At 43.0% G+C, this 21,303-nt stretch overlaps 2 protein-coding genes across 2 annotated transcripts; both read right to left on the bottom strand.

Annotated features, from left to right (window-relative positions):
* Positions 1 to 827: 827 nt before the first annotated feature.
* On the bottom strand, positions 828 to 12,716 carry LOC139469498 (lysophospholipid acyltransferase 7-like). Its single transcript, XM_071251685.1, has 7 exons — positions 12,407 to 12,716; positions 10,863 to 10,989; positions 6,562 to 6,721; positions 5,138 to 5,289; positions 4,436 to 4,644; positions 3,630 to 3,812; positions 828 to 2,682 (listed from the first exon to the last, which is right to left on the bottom strand). Exons 1-7 carry the CDS (start codon positions 12,616 to 12,618, stop codon positions 2,337 to 2,339), a joined length of 1,389 nt encoding a protein of 462 aa, XP_071107786.1. The 5' UTR covers positions 12,619 to 12,716; the 3' UTR covers positions 828 to 2,336.
* A 4,353-nt stretch (positions 12,717 to 17,069) lies between these two features.
* LOC139468789 (uncharacterized) lies at positions 17,070 to 20,923 on the bottom strand. The gene is made up of 4 exons (XM_071250925.1): positions 20,793 to 20,923; positions 19,211 to 19,389; positions 18,840 to 18,975; positions 17,070 to 17,353 (listed from the first exon to the last, which is right to left on the bottom strand). Exons 1-4 carry the CDS (start codon positions 20,921 to 20,923, stop codon positions 17,101 to 17,103), a joined length of 699 nt encoding a protein of 232 aa, XP_071107026.1. The 3' UTR covers positions 17,070 to 17,100.
* Positions 20,924 to 21,303: the final 380 nt, after the last annotated feature.

Here is a 21,303-nt window from a genome sequence, read left to right as displayed (position 1 = left end):
GAAACAACTTCGTAACAATGAAAAAAATTGGCAAAATGAGAAATTTGTGTAAATAGTCTGAAGATAAAGAGAGGATTAATGACTTGTAAAATGGGTGATTAGGAGATGAAAGTACAATAGTGTGTCCTGGAACAGTGTAACAATACATTGTAGTTTGGGTGGATTGCAACTAAGTGTCCCAGAATATTGCAGTATTCTTTGACAAGTATTGCTATTTGGCCATACTTTCACAGCTAAATATTCTTATGTTCTTTTAAGGTAATTCATTCCTTACCTAAAGTGAAACCTGCAGCCAATCTACCTATTGTTACGCTAGTCATGGCTGTGTGTGGCATTAAATGCTATATTATAGTTAATGTATTGCAACCTCCATATTAATTATCACAAAAATCCTGATATACTTTGCAGGTGTATCATACACACACCTCATGTACTTGAAAACACTGATAAGGGAATTATTACCAACTGAAAATTGACCTTTGCTACAAACTTGAAATATTGTCATGATTACTCCAGGGCTTGTTCATGTGACTGAGATTATGTGTTGGAATTATGACACAACTACGTATCAAATATGCGCAAAATACTTGTTTAACTTCAATCGAAAATCTTCAACTATCAGCAAGTTTGTGATCCAAATGAAAGAGAATCAGCTAATTTTAAAGATTTTCTCTCATTCAAATCTTAGAAAACATCTAACATCGGATATTTTGTCACATTTTAGCCATGTCCAACATTCAAGTGTTTAAATTAACAAAGTCTATTCATTCACATGAACATGTGATAACTTTCATAAGAATTCTACAGGTTTGCTCATTAAAACATAATAAAACTAAATATTTTTGTGCCTAACTTTTTTTTCCAGCTGCTTTTCAGTTGGGACGTAGGGCCCGTGAAACAAACATAACAAATGTGTGACCTTGAGCTACAAAGAATACTGACGGCCCAACTACACCTACACAGGAAGCCAAACAAAAACAAGGCTTCCAAACAAATGTCAGTTATCTTAATTATCAGAAACACACGTAGAAGAGCTGAGATGCATGTACAGTGAGCGCATCAAGGAGCAAGTGCTGAGGCAGTGCTCAGACTGTGGCCGGACACATTAGGCAGTTCCTGTGTGGAGGCTTCATAAGAATATATCAGTGACAAAGACGTGACTAGTATCAATGATAGCCATCATTGAAAGACATTTGACAGCTCAACTAGGAAACTTGTAACTTACCGGTATATGTAAGATCATATGATTAATTTATATAAATCCTTCAGATGTCTGCATATGTTTTTCCCATAGCCTGTTCAGGGGACATAACTCAGTATTGACTAGTCAAGCACAAAATGCTACCCAGAGCCAAATATTGTTCCAGAAAAATAAAAGGTCTCCATATTCATTTAGTTTGGATAGTGAAAACTCCAGATGCAACTGCAACTGTTAAATTAAATGAGGTCTTCATCTCCAAATGGACACAATGAACCAGAGGAGGCAACAATCACATACACGGAAGATCTTTAAGTTCCCTTATTCTAGTTTCAAACTCTTCACATCATCACCACATATCGAAACACAGGATACCAAAACCAATTACCTAGGCCCTGTTCCACAATCACCCTTAACACTACAACTAAGAGTAGAATATGGTTAATAACCGGAAGATAATTTGGGCGTGGTCTCTTCACCTGCAATATGACAAGAGTCAAACGTAGGACACAGTATGCCCAAATTGGTTTTAACTGAACACAAGAAACATGTTTGAAATGCAGCTCACGCATAAATGAATGTAGATGTATCCCAAAAGAATATTTAAAAAACTTAAAAGCAAAAATATGGAAAGTATATATAAATATATATGTCCAAAAGGTGCCTATGGATAAAACATATTGAGTATTGTTCTGGACCATATTCTTCAAAACACTCTAACGTGTCAAAAACATTGTACCCCTTTTTAAGAAACCAATCTTTTGATCAACCAAAAAAAAAAAAAATTGCCAAACATTACTAGCAATAATTTAAAAGATCTTATACATATATATTTCTTCACTGTATCCTGATGTCTTCATAACCTGGCACAGTGTCATTAAGTACAACAATGTTTACTCCGAAATGTTTACTCCATAGTTTAAGTACCAAATTCAGAACATTTTATCATGTTACTATTAACAGGATAAAGAGAGAAAAGGTCATGTTTAAACTCCATTAATCACTGTCATTTTCTTCCCTGAGTTTTACAGTGGCCCTTTCAAACAATGTGTATTTTTGAATATCACGTGTTCAACTCTTTGGCATGTCATACTGGACCCATTCATTGGAATTACATATGCTCCCTGTCAATTCAAATCTAATCCTTCTTCACTTCACGTCTTGTCTTTTTCATAAAAACATTTCCAATAACCAAAAACAAAACAACCACAATATGTCCAGTAAAGTATATGGAACACCAGTAGTTTAGGGTGGAATTTAACCGCAGCAAGAGGAACCCCATGCACATGTAGTCAAACCCCCTCATCTTGAAGAACCAGCAACCCCAGTCAAACAGCTGCTGCTGCAGCGGGGAAGCATCTCGGCGGAATGTGTTGGACATGGCTGTTTCTGCCATGAGAATTGGTGGTACTGTCAGGAAGCTGAGGTAGTATCCAGGGTGGATGCCGTGCCAGAACGCACTCACGCCCATCGTGATCGACACCCTGCAAGGATCAGAGTGTATAAGGTACAATCTAGCTTTGTTTACCTGTGTCAGTCATTTGGACATTCCTAACATCCAGATGCACGATCCTAACTGCTAGTATCCCATCCCACAGGCTATGGGGGTTATAACAAAATATCAAACTGATATATTGATATCAAACTTATATACAGTACAGTGGAGTTTGAGCGTTTGACTGGCTGGTATATAACAGTAAATATAGTTCCTATAGGCCTTGAGACTGGCTGGTATATAACAGTATATATAGTACCTGAACTCTTTGAGACGGGCTGGTACATAACAGTAAATATAGTATGTGAAGGCCTTTAGACTGCCTGGTATATAACAATAGATAAAATTCCTATAGGCCTTGAGACTGGCTGGTATATAACAGTAAATATAGTACCTGAACACCTTGAGATGGGCTGGTTTATAACAGTAAATATAGTAGCTGAAGGCCTTGATACTGACTGGTATATAACAGTAAATATAGTTCCTATAGGCCTTGAGACTGGCTGGTATATAACAGTAAATATAGTACCTGAACACCTTGAGATGGGCTGGTACATAACAGTATATAACAGTAAATATAATTAGTTTAAACATATTTTATTCTCATGTAAATATAATTACTTGTAGGCCTTGAGACTGGCTGGTATATAACAGTAAATATAGTACCTAAAGGCCTTGAAACTGGCTGGTGTATAACAGTAAATATAGTACCTGTAGGCCTTGAGACTGGCTGGTGTATAACAGTAAATATAGTACCTAAAGGCCTTGAAACTGGCTGGTGTATAACAGTAAATATAGTACCTGTAGGCCTTGAGACTGGCTGGTGTATAACAGTAAATATAGTACCTGTAGGCCTTGAGACTGGCTGGTGTATAACAGTAAATATAGTACCTGTAGGCCTTGAGACTGGCTGGTGTATAACAGTAAATATAGTACCTGTAGGCCTTGAGATTGGCTGGGATGCGACGATGGATGTATGTAGCCAACCAGTACTGTACAGTCATGTTCCAGCTGCGAAGACCTTCCCTGGTTGTCGGCGCCAACTCACACCCCCAGATGTCCAGATTGTGCACAGACTGGAAGTTGTACTCAACAGACTTCTTATCAGATTCGTTCTGCCTGAAGTCACATAGAAAACTGCTATCATGAAACTCCCTGCAAAAGCTACAAGAACACTTTCTGTCATGTTTCAGCTTCAACAAACAACACAACAAGAAAACTAAGCTGAACAGAAAAACAACTTACAAAGTCATCTACATCAAAGTCAGTTGCAAACTCCTAGAAGATGTTATTACTCTTTATGCAAAGGGATATTAAAAGGATGATATATATAATCTCTTGAGAAATGTGCTGTACTAAAAGTTTACACTTGTGTCTTCATACTTGCTTCAACAATGCTTACCCATACATGGTATAAATCATAATTAATATCATCTTTGCGATAACTACGCAATAAATCGCAAAGAACAATGAAGAACGAAATTGTGGTTTATTCACAATAAAATATAATCTATCATGACATCATTTCTGGAGACTCCCGCTCATCGATTATTTCCCTAATACATGACATATGTAACAATAATACCTTGTTATATCCAGTGACAACCTAAATATACCCCAGTTACACCAACATTGGTTGTTTAAATTGTATATTGATTGTTCCATTTGGGGAATTGTACCAGATGTTTCTCCAAGATAACTGACACACTATCCAGTCTTTAAGGCCGACAGGTTACACGTACGTGTCTTCCAGGGCCTTGAGATCAGTAGGGCCTTGTCCACACTTGGGTTTGGACTTGACCGGGTATGCTCCGAGAGCTGATGTGATACACATGCACTCGGACAGCAGCCACGCGATGTACAGGCGGGTCCGGAAGATGATAAACATCGGCATCATGTAGAACAATCGAAACCAGAACGGTTGGTCAGAGAACTCATCCGTTTCCACATACTGTAAAAAATACACACAAACAAATGACACATTGATAATAACTGTGAAAATGTGTACTTTATTTCAAAAACATTTACTTCAAGTTATAGTCCATGAATGTAATAAACATCAAAATCGTTTGGCTACATCGATCATATTACAGAGTAGTGAATGAGTGAGTGAGTATTGTTTTACGTGCAGTCTGCAATATTCAAACTATGGTGGCTTGCACATAATCGAGTCCCGATCAGGCAAACCAGCTTGACAGCTTACACAAGCCTGTATGTCATCAATGCTCGGTGACATACAATCAGTCATTTCACACACTGTAACCATCACAAAGGGATTGTACGGCTACGACTGTCGTAAGTCTATGATAAAATATATCCTCATATTCCAGCTCTACCAAGAATTGAATACTGGCGACCATCTCTGGTTTGGAACCCAACAAGCGCAAGACAATGAATTTCACATTCTTTGTCACCATGGTTACCATCAGAAGGAACAGTCCTACCTGGATATTGAAATAGTGAGAGAAGGCCAGGAAGCACGCCAGAATGAGGGGGAGGGGTTTGACTTTCTCCCAGAACGGTGTACGAGTGGCAATGTGTTCTGTATTGGATTCCTCCAGCCAGTCCTGATAGGTACGGTACTTGTAGTACGGGCCTGCAACAACAGTAACAAGGTCACATGCAGATTAGTGACGGGGCAAAACTGTGCAAACAAGACTTATTACTGGTACATACTTCTTTAGCAGGGGAAAACTGTGAAAATATATTTCACTAAAATTCAAAAACAATTCAGTTTAAGTGAGTGAGTGTGTTGGGTTTAACGGTGCTTTTAACAGTATTCCAGTTATATTGCGGTGTGTCAGCTTATTGTGGGAGGAAAGCCCGAAGTGATGTAGGTCTCAGGCATTTACCACTTCAGTGAAACCCACAAGCACGGATATGGTGCTGACAAACCTAGGAACATAATTGTGGCGAACCAGGATTCAAACCCACAATCATAGGTTTCTGGGGTGCCCAAGGGATGCAACTCTGCACAGCAAATCGCGGCACCTTAGACGACTGGACCACCCGTGCCCCCCAGTTCAAGTAATAGTATATGAATGTCTTACTTATTACATACTACTTCAACAAGCCAGAGCAGATTGTATCAGTCAGCAAATTAGTTGTCCTCTTGTCCTGAGATGATCAAACCCCATTAGTAATTAACCTTAACGTTAAATTTGTAATTCAATTCATGACACATGAAAATTTGACACTTGACATCCTCATTTCATCATGAAAGAGAATCTCAGCAGACCCACACATTCACAACATAATCAGGGTATACCGGGATTTGAACCCACAATCATAGGTTTTGGGGATGTCAAAGGGACGCAACTCTGCACAGCGAATTTCGTTGCCTTAAACATTAGGGCCCCCCCCTCACCCCCATTATATACACATGTATCAGCTTGACCAGTGACTCCATTGGCATTCCAGTTATTATTCTCAACTCCCTGGGGAGTATACAACCCAAGCTACGTAAGGGCGCTGGAAGGTTTTTACATCCACCTCACATATCGGGTACCCATTCCCTCCTTGGTGAACAGAGGCACATTTGAAATAAGTCACTTACCCAGGGTGACACCACAAGTTTTGACACTTGTGTTTCGGGTGTATGTACGTATTCGCGTTCCTACCATCTGGTCATATACCATTGGACGAGTGGGTTCTTTTGAGTGCACAGGGTGCATGTACTTTACACTAGGGGTAGTGACAACACTGTAGAGACCTGTAAACATTGTTGGTCCAAAGGCTGAATAACAAACCAGTCACTAGCAAGATACGATCTCAGCACCTGGCACTTTTGACCGCTTACCCACTCACCACACACAATCAATCATAATGCACAAATACTCCATGAATGTTACACATGAGAAATAACAACCTGTCATCATTCCAATATAGCAGTAGGCATAGGAGAAGATGTCAGAGAAGCTTGGATCGATGTGTACATATTTCTTTATGAGTCTCTTCTCCTCCTCTGTGGCATCCTCCTTGAACACAGCCATCCTGCTGTCATGGATCTCAAACGCTAGTCCAATCATCTGCAACAATAGCAGACAGGAGGACATTTTTCAACAGTTACGATGGTAGAGAGTAGTTACCATGGTTACCCTTTGGCATCAGTTTCAGTAAGGTAAGGAGGAACAATGCTTTGTCTGAAGCCCCTTTTCTGTCTGAGACATTATTATTAGTGCAATGTGTGAAATTGACAGCAGTCGGACCAAGTCACCCAGCCTGACATAGTCACCCAGCCTGAGCAAGTCACCAAGTCACCCAGCCTGAGCAAGTCACCATGTCACCCAGCCTGAGCAAGTCACCCAGCCTGACCAAGTCACCAAGTCACCCAGCCTGACCAAGTCACCCAGTCTGACCAAGTCACCAAGTCACCCAGCCTGACCAAGTCACCCAGCCTGACCAAGTCACCCAGTCTGACCAAGTCACCAAGTCACCCAGCCTGACAAAGTCACTAAGTCACCCAGCATGACAAAGTCACCAAATCACCCAGCATGACCAAGTCACCAAGCCTGACCAAGTCACCCAGTCTGAACAAGTCACCAAGTCACCCAGTCAGACCAAGTCACTCAGCCTGACCAAGTCACCAAGAAACTCAGTCTAACCAAGACACTCAGTCTAACCAAGTCACTCAGTCTAACCAAGACACTCAGTCTGACCAAGTCACCCCGTCTAACCAAGTCACGCAGTCTGACCAAGTCACCAAGACACTCAGTCTGACCAAGTCACGCAGTCTAACCAAATCACCCAGTCTGACCAAGTCACCCAGTCTGACCAAGTCATCAAGTCACCCAGCCTAACCAAGTCACCCAGTCTGACCAAATCACCCAGCCTGACCAAGTCACCAAGACACTCAGTCTGACCAAGTCACGCAGTCTAACCAAATCACCCAGTCTGACCAAGTCACCCAGTCTAACCAAATCACCCAGCCTGACCAAGTCACCCAGCCTAACCAAGTCACCCAGTCTGACCAAGACACTCAGTCTAACCAAGTCACCCACCCTGACCAAGTCACCCAGCCTAACCAAGTCACCCAGTCTAACCAAATCACCCAGTCTGACCAAGTCACCCAGCCTAACCAAGACACTCAGTCTAACCAAGTCACCCAGCCTAACCAAGTCACCCAGTCTAACCAAATCACCCAGTCTAACCAAGTCACCCAGCCTAACCAAGACACTCAGTCTAACCAAGTCACCCAGTCTGACCAAGTCACCCAGGCTAACCAAGTCACCAAGTCACTCAGTCTAACCAAGACACTCAGTCTGACCAAGTCACCCAGTCTGACCAAGTCACCCAGGCTAACCAAGTCACCAAGTCACCCAGCCTGACCAAGTCACCCAGTCTGACCAAGTCACCAAGACACTCAGTCTAACCAAGACACTCAGTCTGACCAAGTCACCCAGTCTGACCAAGTCACCCAGGCTAACCAAGTCACCAAGTCACCCAGCCTGACCATGTCACCAAGTCACCCAGCCTGACCAAGTCACCAAGTCACCCAGTCTGAACAAGTCATCTAGTCTGACCAAGTCACCCAGTCTGACCAAGTCACAAAGTCACCCAGCCTTACCAAGTCACCCAGTCACCCAGTCTGAGCAAGTCATCCAGTCTGACCAAGTGACCAAGTGACCCAGCCTGACCAAGTCACCAAGTCACCCAGCCTGACATAGTCATCCAGTCTGACCAAGTCACCAAGTCACCCAGCCTGACCAAGTCACCCAGTCTGACCAAGTCACCAAGTAACCCAGTCTGACCAAGTCATCCAGTCTGACCAAGTCACCCAGCCTGACCAAGTCACCAAGTCACCCAGGCTAACCAAGTCACCAAGTCACCCAGGCTAACCAAGTCACCCAGGCTAACCATGTTACCAAGTCACCAAGCCTAACCAAGTCACCCAGCCTGACCAAGTCACCCAATCTGACCAAGTCACCAAGTCACCCAGTCTGACCAAGTCACCCAGCCTAACCAAGTCACTCAGTCACCTAGGCTAACCAAGTCACCCAGGCTAACCAAGTCACCCAGGCTAACCAAGTCACCCAGTCTGACCAAGACACTCAGTCTAACCAAGTCACCAAGTCACCCAGGCTAACCAAGTCACCCAGGCTAACCAAGTCACCAAGTCACCCAGCCTGACCAAGTCTACCAGTCTGACCAAGTCACCCAGGCTAACCAAGTCACCCAGTCTGACCAAGTCACCCAGGCTAACCAAGTCACCAAGTCACCCAGGCTAACCAAGTCACCCAGGCTAACCAAGTCACCAAGTCACCCAGCCTGACCAAGTCTACCAGTCTGACCAAGTCACCAAGTCACCCAGCCTGAGCAAGTCACCCAGCCTGACCAAGTCACCAAGTCACCCAGCCTGACCAAGTCACCAAGTCACCCAGCCTAACCAAGTCACCCAGTCTGACCAAGTCATCCAGTCTGACCAAGTCACCCAGCCTGACCAAGGCACCCAGTCTGACCAAGTCATCCAGTCTGACCAAGTCACCCAGCCTTACCAAGTCACCAAGTCACCCAGCTTGACCAAGTCACCAAGTCACCAAGCCTAACCAAGTCACCCAGCCTAACCAAGTCACCCAGTCTGACCAAGTCATCCAGTCTGACCAAGTCACCCAGCCTTACCAAGTCACCAAGTCACCCAGCTTGACCAGGTCACCAAGTCACCCAGCCTAACCAAGTCACCCAGCCTGAACAAGTCACTCAGTCTGACCAAGTCACCAAGTCACCCAGCCTGACCAAGTCACCAAGTCACCCAGCCTGACCAAGTCACCAAGCCTGACCAAGTCACCAAGTCATGCAGCCTGACCAAGTCATGCAGCCTGACCAAGTCACCAAGTCACCCAGCCTAACCAAGTCACCCAGCCTGAACAAGTCACTCAGTCTGACCAAGTCACCCAGCCTGACAAAGTCACCAAGTCACCCAGCCTGACCAAGTCACCAAGTCACCCAGCCTGACCAAGTCACCAAGTCACCCAGTCTGACCAAGTCATCCAGTCTGACCAAGTCACCCAGCCTAACCAAGTCACCAAGTCACCCAGCCTGACCAAGTCACCCAGCCTAACCAAGTCACCCAGTCTGACCAAGTCATCCAGTCTGACCAAGTCACCCAGCCTGACCAAGTCACCAAGTCACCCAGCCTAACCAAGTCACCAAGTCACCCAGCCTAACCAAGTCACCCAGTCTGACCAAGTCATCCAGTCTGACCAAGTCACCCAGCCTGACCAAGTCACCAAGTCACCCAGCCTGACCAAGTCACCAAGCCTGACCAAGTCACCAAGTCATGCAGCCTGACCAAGTCATGCAGCCTGACCAAGTCACCCAGCCTAACCAAGTCACCCAGCCTGAACAAGTCACTCAGTCTGACCAAGTCACCCAGTCACCCAGCCTGACCAAGTCACCAAGTCACCCAGCCTGACCAAGTCACCAAGCCTGACCAAGTCACCAAGTCATGCAGCCTGACCAAGTCACCCAGCCTGAACAAGTCACTCAGTCTGACCAAGTCACCAAGTCACCCAGCCTGACCAAGTCACCAAGTCACCCAGCCTGACCAAGTCACCAAGCCTGACCAAGTCACCAAGTCATGCAGCCTGACCAAGTCATGCAGCCTGACCAGGTCACCAAGTCTACCAGCCTGACCAAGTCACCAAGTCTACCAGCCGGACCAGCATATTCATTATGTTGCTATTTGAGAAGCACAGGTTGCTGGTGACCTATTCCATGTAACCTAGAATCCCTACGTAGGTGTGACACTGATATGTGACTGTGTAATAATGGGTAATAATTATTTGGTAGATAAAGGCTAGAAAACCTGAACTGACAAAATTGGATTTGAATGACAATTATGAGGTTGCTGATGTTACTAGATTCTGGCTTCATAGCTAACATGTTAAAGTACTGAAAATATACAAAATGTCCTTAAGTTCAATAGCTACAAAATTTGGCAAATTGTTTAGTCTGAATCAATGTACTGTAATCACATAGCATGTTCATTGTGTGACATTGTGTCACCCATGCTGTAGGTACAGCAATATGTCAGCCATACCCCACCTGGGTGACACCAGAAATGGACTTGACATATTGTACCCATGGTAACAATGTGGGGATTTGAAACTGATTCTGGAAATTGAAGCTACCCCACTGTCCCGATATCATGGAAGATAACTAAAGACAAACCCTTAAAGTCAGGAACAGTTGCACAGCATTAGAAAGAGGAGGTGGCGCAGGAATTCCCAGAAGATGAACTGTGCGGAATACTACCAGATATCCAAAACTCCAAATGAAGCAAGCAATATGACAGTTCCTGTAAAAAAGAAGATTCATGAATATCAGTCACCCGTTACAGATTTATCATGGTTATTGATTCTAGAAACTATAATTATACCATTCTTATTATTCTACAATCAGGAATATTGCACTTCACCATGCACATTTTTTCGGATTTCAATTAGCGCCCCATGAAGGATAGAATTCTCATTGCTTGAAGCAGAGCTAGGCTAACACGTTTATCTAATTATCCGACATGGGACCATGGGCGCTATCGCAAGCAATTAGTACTCATTTCCCAAGTACACACGTAATCATTAACCTTTATGTGCCCTGTTATACTATAGCCCTTTCTCAAATAAAACTTTATAAAACTGCATGAATATACCTCATTGAATACATTTCTTAAAAGAGATAGCTAAGTTATACCCAAAATCACAACTCACCCTAAAGATCGTGAAGGGGTGTTTGATCAGAAAGGGTATCCATAGACTAAGGGTAGATTTGGGGTAACCTGTAAGAGGCGACTAACATGGTTGGGTGGTCAGGCTCGCTGACTTGGTTGATGCATGTCATCATGTCCTAATTGTGTGGATCGAGGCTCGTGATATCAATCACAGGCTTGTCTGGTTCAGACTTGATTATTTACAGACCACCGTCATATGACTCGATTATTGCCGAGTGCGGCATTAAACAACAAACAACTTCCCTAACTTCGACAATTAAACGAAGGACCAAAGAGGCAGTGAGTTCACTGAAGGGTGAGGCACAGTCAACAACCTGTCTCGGCCAATTATTGTCCATTAAACTGAATTGTTGCCAAATAATTAATCATTTCATTTGATAAAATAGGACATGAAATATATATGCTTATATGGAATCAATAAGGATGAATATGAGAGGGGGTGGTGTGTTGTGGGGTGCGTGGAGCGAGGTCATGTCACGACACAGGGTATCGAAACACAATGGTGACATATCTGTGGTTGACGTTATAATTCATTTATTCATCGTTATCTATTGATATGTCACTAAAGCTAGTCTGTCTTACAGACCCTGATACATTTATATCAACTACAGCCCATGCAAGTCTATAATGTTTGGCAAGTCTAGATTACTGCAGTATCTGAAAATGAAGAGAATCACTGGGCTCCCTTTTTATTAGATTTTTATTTTCTGTATGATATGTTCATTTCAGAGACTATATGTTAGTCTACACTCAAGCCTCAAGCCGTATATCCTTATTCATTGATCCCCGATGGTCAGCTGGACCAGCCCGTGGTAATAACGCAGCTGATAAGAGTGAACGAGGGATACGGAGCTCCACGAATCCAGTGACATCACCACATCGACTCTGTGTATAAACATCAACACAGAACATTAACATATTACAGTGCACAGACGCGGGCAGATCTAATTAATGTCCGCGCTGCAACATCGGCGCAACATCAACTTACCGGTGAGGCACACATTTCAGGACCACACAAGTTCCAATCACGGTGATAATTGAGTGAAAAACGTGCAAGTGGCATATAAGCAGGATTGTACAAAATCCGGCTATGGTAGATACGGTTTGTCTAGTATCAGCCCCTTTAAGATTCTTGGTATACAATCCAAACGCGACCGAAAATACCAAGAGAACTCCGTAGACTGTATCATCAGACACCATTTTCTCTAATTTCCGCTTCTAACTCTGAACACTGCCAAAAGAGACACTACACAACGACAGCACTAGTATCGCTGTGAGGAAAATGACAGCCGCATTGAAGCTCCTTTCATAGAAGGAGAACACGAGTTGCTGCGATAGGATGGTCTGTTGACGTCACAATACATTTCATGTTGCGTAGGTGTCCGCGTGTTTATACCCCTATGCAAATAAAGAAGATAGAATGAATGTCAAATTGCATTACTCAAGACGATACTAAGACAAAGAGAATATTTATTAACCATTTTACTATATAAATTCGGTTTAACATTTTACCAATAGTAATTAAAGTGTTACAGTGTACTAGACTAGTTTGTGGATGACATGTATGTCTCCTGCTTTGTGTGGATGTTAACCGAGTCATGTTGTAGATAGCTAACTTTGACTGTTTATAGTTTTTGTCATTAGTTTCTAAATAAATAACAGACAATTATCGTTTCGTTATTTTCCCACTCTTTACATATCATTTACGGCTGTAAAGAATTATGTAGATATGTGTAAATGGCGTTCATTATATCAACGGTAAAGCTATGCCAATGCAATTTAAAATGATTTAGTTTCTACACCCGATATGGCTTTTCTCTTAGGCATGTACTCTGAAAAGAAACGTTTGCATTCAACTGATTAAATTGAAATAGTTTGACAAATATAACCTTTCTCCAGAAGTTTAATCCAGAATTGGGTTTCGAAAACTTCCATAGTGTCTTGTGTATAGGTTCCGAACTCGTCGTCTGCAAGACATCGTGAAAGTTTGGATGTTGGCGCACAGGTGATCTCTTTCCAGATATCACATTCTTTCATTCTTACATTCTTTCACATAAAACATAAACAAGAAAACCACGAGGTTTTTTTATCAAAATTCTTGTACAAAGCTAGAAAGCTTTAAGCTTTTACCTAATAGGGTTATGATAAATGGTGATACGATGATTATCAGCAAGACCTCTCATTAATTACTGGGACAGCATTTTCGGGAGATCCTCGCAGATAAAACCTTTTCGGATAGCCTAAACTCAAGTCTGTATGCATGACTGCAGCAATGTGACTGCACTGTTCGCACCAGCGATGAGGTCTCATACCGCATGTGTAGCCACGGTTCTGGGCTGCAAGGACATTCAGGCTTAGCGCCATGAATCGTGACAGAAAGCAGAAGCAACCTTTTCACTTGTGGACAGACCCGTGAAGAGCTCTACATCAGCAACCAATGCTCGTCACAAGAGGCGACTAACGGGATCGGGTGGTCAGGCTCGTTGACTTGGTTGATGCATGTCATCGTAACATAATTGCGTGGGTCGATGCTCATGATATCAATCACTGGATTGTCTGGTCCAGTTTCGACTATTTACAGACCGCTGTCATATGGGTGGAACATTGCTGAGAGCGATGTTAAACAACAAACAACTCCATCTATACTGAACAGCAAAAGAAACGTCACCATGGTTAGATATATGAGTTACCTTATTTGTCCAAACACTGTAAACATACTTTGAGACATATAAAAAAGATGAAACTGATCATCAAGGTTGAAATTAAAGTGTCAATTGTTCTTAAAGTGAAACACAACACTAGTCTCTGAGAAAATGTCATCACAAGTCAGTATCTCGTGTGTCCGCCATGTACATTGATGACTGCCGTGCAACGTCGATACATGGAATGGATGAGGCGGTTGATGAAGGCCATAGGCACTTGAGCCCACACTCTGAGGAACGCCTGACGCAGTTCAGCTGCAGTTGTCGGCCTTGGTTGGACGTCACTCATCCGTCTTTGAATCTCGTCCCACAAGTCTTAATGGGATTTAAATCGGGACTGAGGTCAGGCCACTGCGTGGTTCTGATGCCATTCTGCTGGAGGAAGTCTCTTGCTGCTCTCGCAGTGTGGGCACGGGCGTTATCATACTGAAACCCGTGGTTGCGGCGACGTGCCAAATGAGGTATGGCGTGTGGTCTCAAGACTTGATCAATGTACCGAGCTGCTGTGACACCATTGCCTCTCCCTGGACCGATGTTCTGGAAGACCACAGGGCCGACCATCTGTGCAAGACCAATTCCACCCCACACCATGATGCTCGGACCACCCCAAGAGTCTCTCTCAACAACACAAGCATCCGAATAACGGCGGTTTGTCCAGCTTGCAATCGTCCGAGGGCTTGGTGTCGCTGATTTCTTGTCAATCTTGGCATGTGGTAGCAATTCAATAACGAATGAATGTTATCCGATCTGGGTGAAAATTTATAGGGCAAGAAATGGGGGAACGCATGTGCATCTCAATTTGCACGGAACTCACGAGCATCGGGTTACCATGGCCGTTGCCGTGATGCGTTTAGGCGATCAGTTTTATTGTCATCTGCTTTGTTTTTTATCATCAAATTTTTCCGGACAAGATAATGTTAGATATTAGAAACATTGCCAAATATTACCAAGATATTTAAATGACAACTTTTCATGCAACGTAGTTTGAGGTGACGTTTCTTTTGCGGTTCAGTATATAAGCCTATATATTGCTGGTCTTAAACACTGATTTTGTATTGAGATTAAATATTCAACTTCATCAAGTTCAGCAGCAAAACCAGACATTTTTTTTTAATTCAGAATTAAGATCCTGATTTTTAAAAATGAAAAACATCTAGCTACAATGAAAAAAACGCTCATTTCGACGACGATAAAGACGTTGTCCTCCATTTCGCCGGTGAAGAAGAAATCGTGATTCATCGCTAAACCACACTCGTCTCCAGTTTCTCAAATTCCAAGGCTGTTAGGCATGGCACCAATGCAAGCGTCGCTGTCGTTGGATCTGTCGCAAAACAGGGACGATAACTAGTCTTCTGGGTCGGATTCCAGCCTCGCGGAGATGGTTCCTGACAGTCTGGTCCGATATCCTGCAGTCTCTGTAGCTCTGGCATTGCGATGACGTAGGTGGAACAGTCGAATGTAGCGATCCTGTGCAGGGGTGGCAACTCTTGGTCGGCCGGCTCTCGGACGGTCTGCAGTGGAATTGAACAGTTACTGTATGTATCGGTCGCAAATGGTGCTGTGGTGGACGTTGAAGTGGCGTGCAACAGAAAACTGCGATTGCCCACTTTGGTTATGTCCTATGGCGATGTTCCGATCGGCAGCGCTGAGTCTCGGTATTTTCGAAATTGAAAAATGTTGACTATTGAATGACAAATTATTGGCTTATGCTTGTCTTTTTATAGCCACTACCACGAGTTACGAATGCCATAACTTGCACGTGCATTTTGCTTTACTGTTTTCCTCCATGACATTTTTTAACAAGTGTAAAAACAATGCTGTTTAAAACATTGCAAATCGACAATGGCTGCGTTTTCAGGCCACCAATATTTTCCAATAACATGTATCCTATTCATTTGCCGGATGTTTGCCCTTTTTGAAGAGTGTATATCAAAGCGACAAGACAATCTTATTGTATCAGTTCTTCAAAATTTGTTACCACATTTTCAAAATGCAAGAACAGATTGTCAACATCTTTTTCTTTAAACATTTTAGTAACGTCATAGGACGTTTGATCATTTTGAGAGGAATTATTTCTGTACGGCACGGGGGCTTTTTAATATTCATTTTATAAAGGTGTGTGTCATTTCTAGTAGCAATCAAAATAATATCGCCGCATGTTCCTCACGTTTTGACGAACAAATTGTCAAGTTCTTACGCACTTTTATGGGAATGTGAGAAGACCCCAACCCTAAGGAATTCTTCACAACCTCGTGTTTTGGTCTAAACCTAAGGTGCGTCGGTTATCATGCGTGTCTGTTCTGTTCTATCATGTTGTTGATAATGTCTGGATATAATCTCCAATCCTGACATTAAGAAAAAAACATAAATGCTAATTCCTTGCTTGATTGCGATTTATTTCAGACATCAACAATCCAGTTGATAAAGACAAATTATGATCTTAATACATATATTAAAACTGTGTTCAATCTTACTCCACTTATTTAATTATTACATACATACATACATACATACATACATACATACATACATACATACATACATACATACATACATACATACATACATACATACATACATACATACATACATACATACATACATACATACATATATGGACTATATTGTGAGCCACATCACCCCCCGTAATTATAGTATCAGTCCTGGCGTAGGGATGCGGCACCAACCATACCATTTGTACCAGCATCTGCACATGTGGTCGACACATTGTCTCTAGTTCTAGGTGCAAGGATTGCCGCATACCTCCCATACTGAGTCAGGACACACGTAGAAACATTACATGCGGATAAACGTATATCCCTACCTAAACCAAACTATTGACACACGCACGCACGCTAGTACGCACGCACACCCACCACCCACACGCACGCAAGCACGCCCACCCACACTCATGGAAACATACATGCCTACCTAGTCGCACGCACGCACGCACACACACAAACGAAATATACTTCTGTGTTTACAATCGAGGCCTTCTAAAGGCTACTTTATCTTTCAGTGAACTGTACAGGTCCGCTTTAAACTGCGTCACCGTCTCGCGGTCATACGGTTGACGCCCTAGGGTTTTCTTCGCCACAGTCACAGCTTCCTGCATCATCGTCTCGGGGGCGGTAGCGACGTCGATGATGCCGTACCTAGCCGCCTCCTCAGCAGTGAACCTTGCGCCCAGAACTACAGCCTGTAACTGTGCTGATCCATTGGGAACCTTGCACCTACAAAAAAGACACGTGGAGCCAAATTTAGGAGGATAAGCCATGTCTTACATCAAACCAGGGCACAGTTAAGTTTGTTTGGACTAATATGGGTATAACGATATGGTTTTGTTATTGTGTCTACATTTATCTCAGTCAAATGGGTTGAGGTGATGTCACATGGAGACGTGCATGTATGTGTGCGTGATACGTGCTTGTGGCATCTTCCCGAGGCAAGAGAGTTAACTGACTTTAAAAGTCCAGTTTCCACCCTTGCCGAACTAGGCTGGAATTCCTGGGCTCGATCGTAGCGCCACCAGCGGCTATTACCAGCTATGTCCCTTCTAAGCCTCTCCTATGGACCAATCAGATTCCACCTCTCGTATCACTTGCGTTTGCTTCACACAAAATGGTGGCGCTCAGTCAGGACGATCTGATCGATAATCAAGATCTATTTTGTGATAAAACAGGTCTTACATCGCGAAATGCATCAAATCACGCGAGCACCTTGATTAAAAAAATAAAAAGATTTGGAACATATCTGCTAACAACGAGTTGGCGGTGAACATGCATTGCAAATCCTGCAATCGACCGAAATCTCCACGACGGTTTACGAACCGGATTTCGATTTCGGTGCGCGATTTTGATTGGACTATGCATAGACTCGTTAGTCCAGCCAAACTGTAACTCCATAATACCAGCCTAGTTCGGCAAGGGTGGAAACTGTACTTTTATAGTCAGTTAACTCTCTTGCCTCGGGAAGATGGCTTCTGGCTGCTTGGATTAGTCCGGAACAATGCCTGTTTTATAGTGCTAGCCTGCTGAGATATCATGCCACAGTTAAACATGGATATCCAACTCCGACACAGCATACAGGCCCCGAACCTTCCTTCATCCCCTCAATGTCAAGCGCGAGGCAGGGAAACCACATTCAAATGGACACTCTACTACACGTAACTAGTTATTATACATCTGGCGTCCTCGGTATCAGTTCACTGATAGGATCTTGTAAGAAAACACGTCTCATTCCATACTTGTGTGTAGCTCGGGACTTTTTATGATCCTGTGGCACTGTCAAACGATGCACTGAGAATCCAGTATTGGAGGTTTGCATGATCTAACAAAGGCTACGTGCAACAACGAAGTAATCTATCATCCAAAGCAATATGGCAGCTGATCTCTTCGTGGGCACACGGCTCATCCAATCATAGTAATGATTGCGGTTGTGGAGTTACCCGAGTGGTTTCGGGGATTGTTCTGTATTCCAATGTGCAGGGAGGAACACGTGTCCAGTTCCACTGATCATGTTCTCGAATCTGAGATCCGTCCCGATTATTGTCCTTGATCATGGGGTTCAAATACAACTGCAACCATAATGGCATAGTCCATTGTGAACAGCCTTGTGGCTAATGGAAGGGCGGGACACCTGGTGTCATCATTTTCAGTGACCCATTCATAATAATTTGTCAGTGGAATCGTTTTCTGGCGTTGACGTTTCTTATTATACCTGAATATTTCCATAAGAAAATCCGAGAATCTAATCTTGATGAAAATCTCGTTCCAGCTGATCCAGCCTTGACCTTTCCTCATCACCCGGAAGTCGTGTGACATAGCCAGAAACCCACCGCCTGCAAACGCGTGACCTACAAACAGAAGTGACGCTGTCATTCACTTAGACCCCGACACCTCGTCCTGAAAATTGTCATGTTAGCATATCCACACTTGTCAGGTTAAGAGATAAACCTAAATAGAAACGCATTATAAAGATTCCGAGGACCAACCAGTCAACCCATGTTTTCAACATGTAATGGCTGAAATAACGTCAGATAACGTCAGATTTTAACATACTCATTTCAACATGCAAAGTAATGGTTTTACCATTGATGGCGGCAACTGTTGGCATAGGAAATGTCACGACTCTGTAGAGGAAACCCTGGATCCTGGTCATCCATTTTGATAACCCACTTCCGTCTAAAGACATCATGTACTCAAGGTCAAGGCCATTGCTAAAGAATCGTCCTTCCCCCGTGGTTATCAGGGCTCGACACGTCGGATTCCTGCAACAGAACGTAGTCGACGTGATATATATATATATATATATATATATATATATATATATATATATATATATATATATATTAAATAATGGTTAATTTTTATACGGTTTGCAAAACACAAAGGAAAAGATGGTAACTTCATTTTGACGATTGTGAGGATGTGCTTTACTGTGTCGTCTTGACAAGTGGTGTCTAGTTTTCACAAAGTCTTTAACGGTACGTTATTGCCAGGACGGACCCAACATTGTTAAAAGGGAGAGGTCAATGATATAAATAGCCTCTCTCAGATAAATGTACTGGCTACAACATAGTACATTGGTTTTCATAAGGAGGGGGGCGGTTTTTTGTTAAAACAACAGGCAGAGTTTGATTGAAATAAGCACTTTTTGAACATCTTTTAGTTTGAACACATTTGTTATCATTTGATGAGCAATTCTATACGCAATCAGATTTGAGGAAACGTTGAGGCCGTTCTGGAGAATCAGTTATTTTGGTGCTGTTCTGTTTTGATAGATAGACCGGAAAATCGTGAATGATTAAGGGCGGATGCGGAGTTGCCTCCCGTTAGGCCATGACCCGACCGATTTCTCTGCTTGACACCTGAAGTTCTCTCAAACGAATTCCATTCGACTTCAGTACAGATAGAAAATATTGTGAATATCCGACCAAACAAAAATTTGATATCATTATGTCTACAACTGATTGTAAATTAATTGAATGTCTAGCTATCTATATCTACCAAGCAATGTCACTTCGTAGTACATTATTGTCACAACAATAACAGCTGTGTACATCACATCCATTGTAATACAAATGTAACTATGGGCCGATGGCCTACACTTACGAAAATGGTGAGGTGAGGTGAAATGGGGTTTAACGTCGCGTCCAAGATTATTGCACTTATATAGCGACGTGTCTGTACGTGTGTGTGTTTGTGTGTGTGGCTGCTTGTACTAGTCCGGACTGATGCCAATTTATAGTGCTAGCTCACTGAGATACCATGCCGCAGTTTAACATGAGTACCCCACTCAGACACAGTATACTGACTCCGAGCCGACCAGTCCTTGTTTTAGCCCCATAATGCCAAGCGCCAGACAGGGTAACAACAAGTACCATCTTTTAACGTCTTTTCGTATGACGCGGTCGGGGATTGAACCCCGGACCTTCCGCTCTCCGGGCGGACGCTCTACCACTTGACCAAGGAGGCGGTCTTACGAAAATAAACCGAATTGAATGTGAATATAGATAAGGAACATAATATCACAATTCGGTTACCGGGAGACACTGTCATTAAAAGATAACGACGGTCAATACAAAATATTATTGTAGTCAGGATTTATAAATGTGATCGGTTATTTTCAACTAAAAACATCACTATACAGTATGCACGACACTCAACATACCTCTCAACGGTATCAAGAGCAGCACAGAAAGCGTCAATGAATTCAGGATTAAAACGATTATGCTCTCCCTTCATGTGAATAATTGCAATGTTCTCTGGAGTAAACTCCACTTCGATCAGCGAGCCAGACATTGCGGGTCCAGACTTTGAGCTCTCGTCCTCGACTGCGAACGAGATCACGCGCTTCTGTTGATCTACTCATGAGGTCACGTGAGGTGCAGCAATACAAAGCGCAAACAAATGTTTAAAGATGTAAGTGGAAAGAATTGTCATCACTGCATTATAGATTTCTTGAAACTTGTGCACACAAGTCAATGCAATAAAGCCGTCATAAATGGGATACATTGTTAACATCTAAATACCCATGTTCTGGCGATTCACCGTTGGCGAAGAATGTGTGAGTGAGTGAGAGAGAGGGACGGGTTTAACTCCGTTATGAATAGCGTTTCAGTCATTTATCATCCCAAGTTGGCTTCCACGGGGTATATCGCTTGGTGAGATCAAGCTGTATG

The sequence above is a fragment of the Haliotis cracherodii genome, unplaced genomic scaffold (assembly GCF_022045235.1).
Source record: "Haliotis cracherodii isolate W230 unplaced genomic scaffold, xgHalCrac1.p SCAF_2, whole genome shotgun sequence".
Classification (NCBI taxonomy): Eukaryota; Metazoa; Mollusca; class Gastropoda; order Lepetellida; family Haliotidae; genus Haliotis; species Haliotis cracherodii.
This window is presented reverse-complemented; position numbering and strand designations above follow the sequence as displayed.

Bases quoted from the DNA above. Each gene is read 5' to 3' on its own strand.
- LOC139469498 (XM_071251685.1), bottom strand. From the start codon at position 12,618: ATGGTGTCTGATGATACAGTCTACGGAGTTCTCTTGGTATTTTCGGTC. The intron at 4,645-5,137 runs GTAGGACTGTTC...TATTTTTTACAG, and splicing joins CTCACTATTTCAATATCCAG to TATGTGGAAACGGATGAGTT. The intron at 2,683-3,629 runs GTACTATATTTA...TGATCCTTGCAG, and splicing joins GCCAATCTCAAGGCCTACAG to GGTGTCGATCACGATGGGCG.
- LOC139468789 (XM_071250925.1), bottom strand. From the start codon at position 20,923: ATGTCTGGCTCGCTGATCGAAGTGGAGTTTACTCCAGAGAACATTGCA. The intron at 18,976-19,210 runs GTAAAACCATTA...TTCTGTTTGTAG, and splicing joins AACAGTTGCCGCCATCAATG to GTCACGCGTTTGCAGGCGGT. The intron at 17,354-18,839 runs GTATAATAAGAA...TCTTTTTTGTAG, and splicing joins TTTCTTATGGAAATATTCAG to GTGCAAGGTTCCCAATGGAT.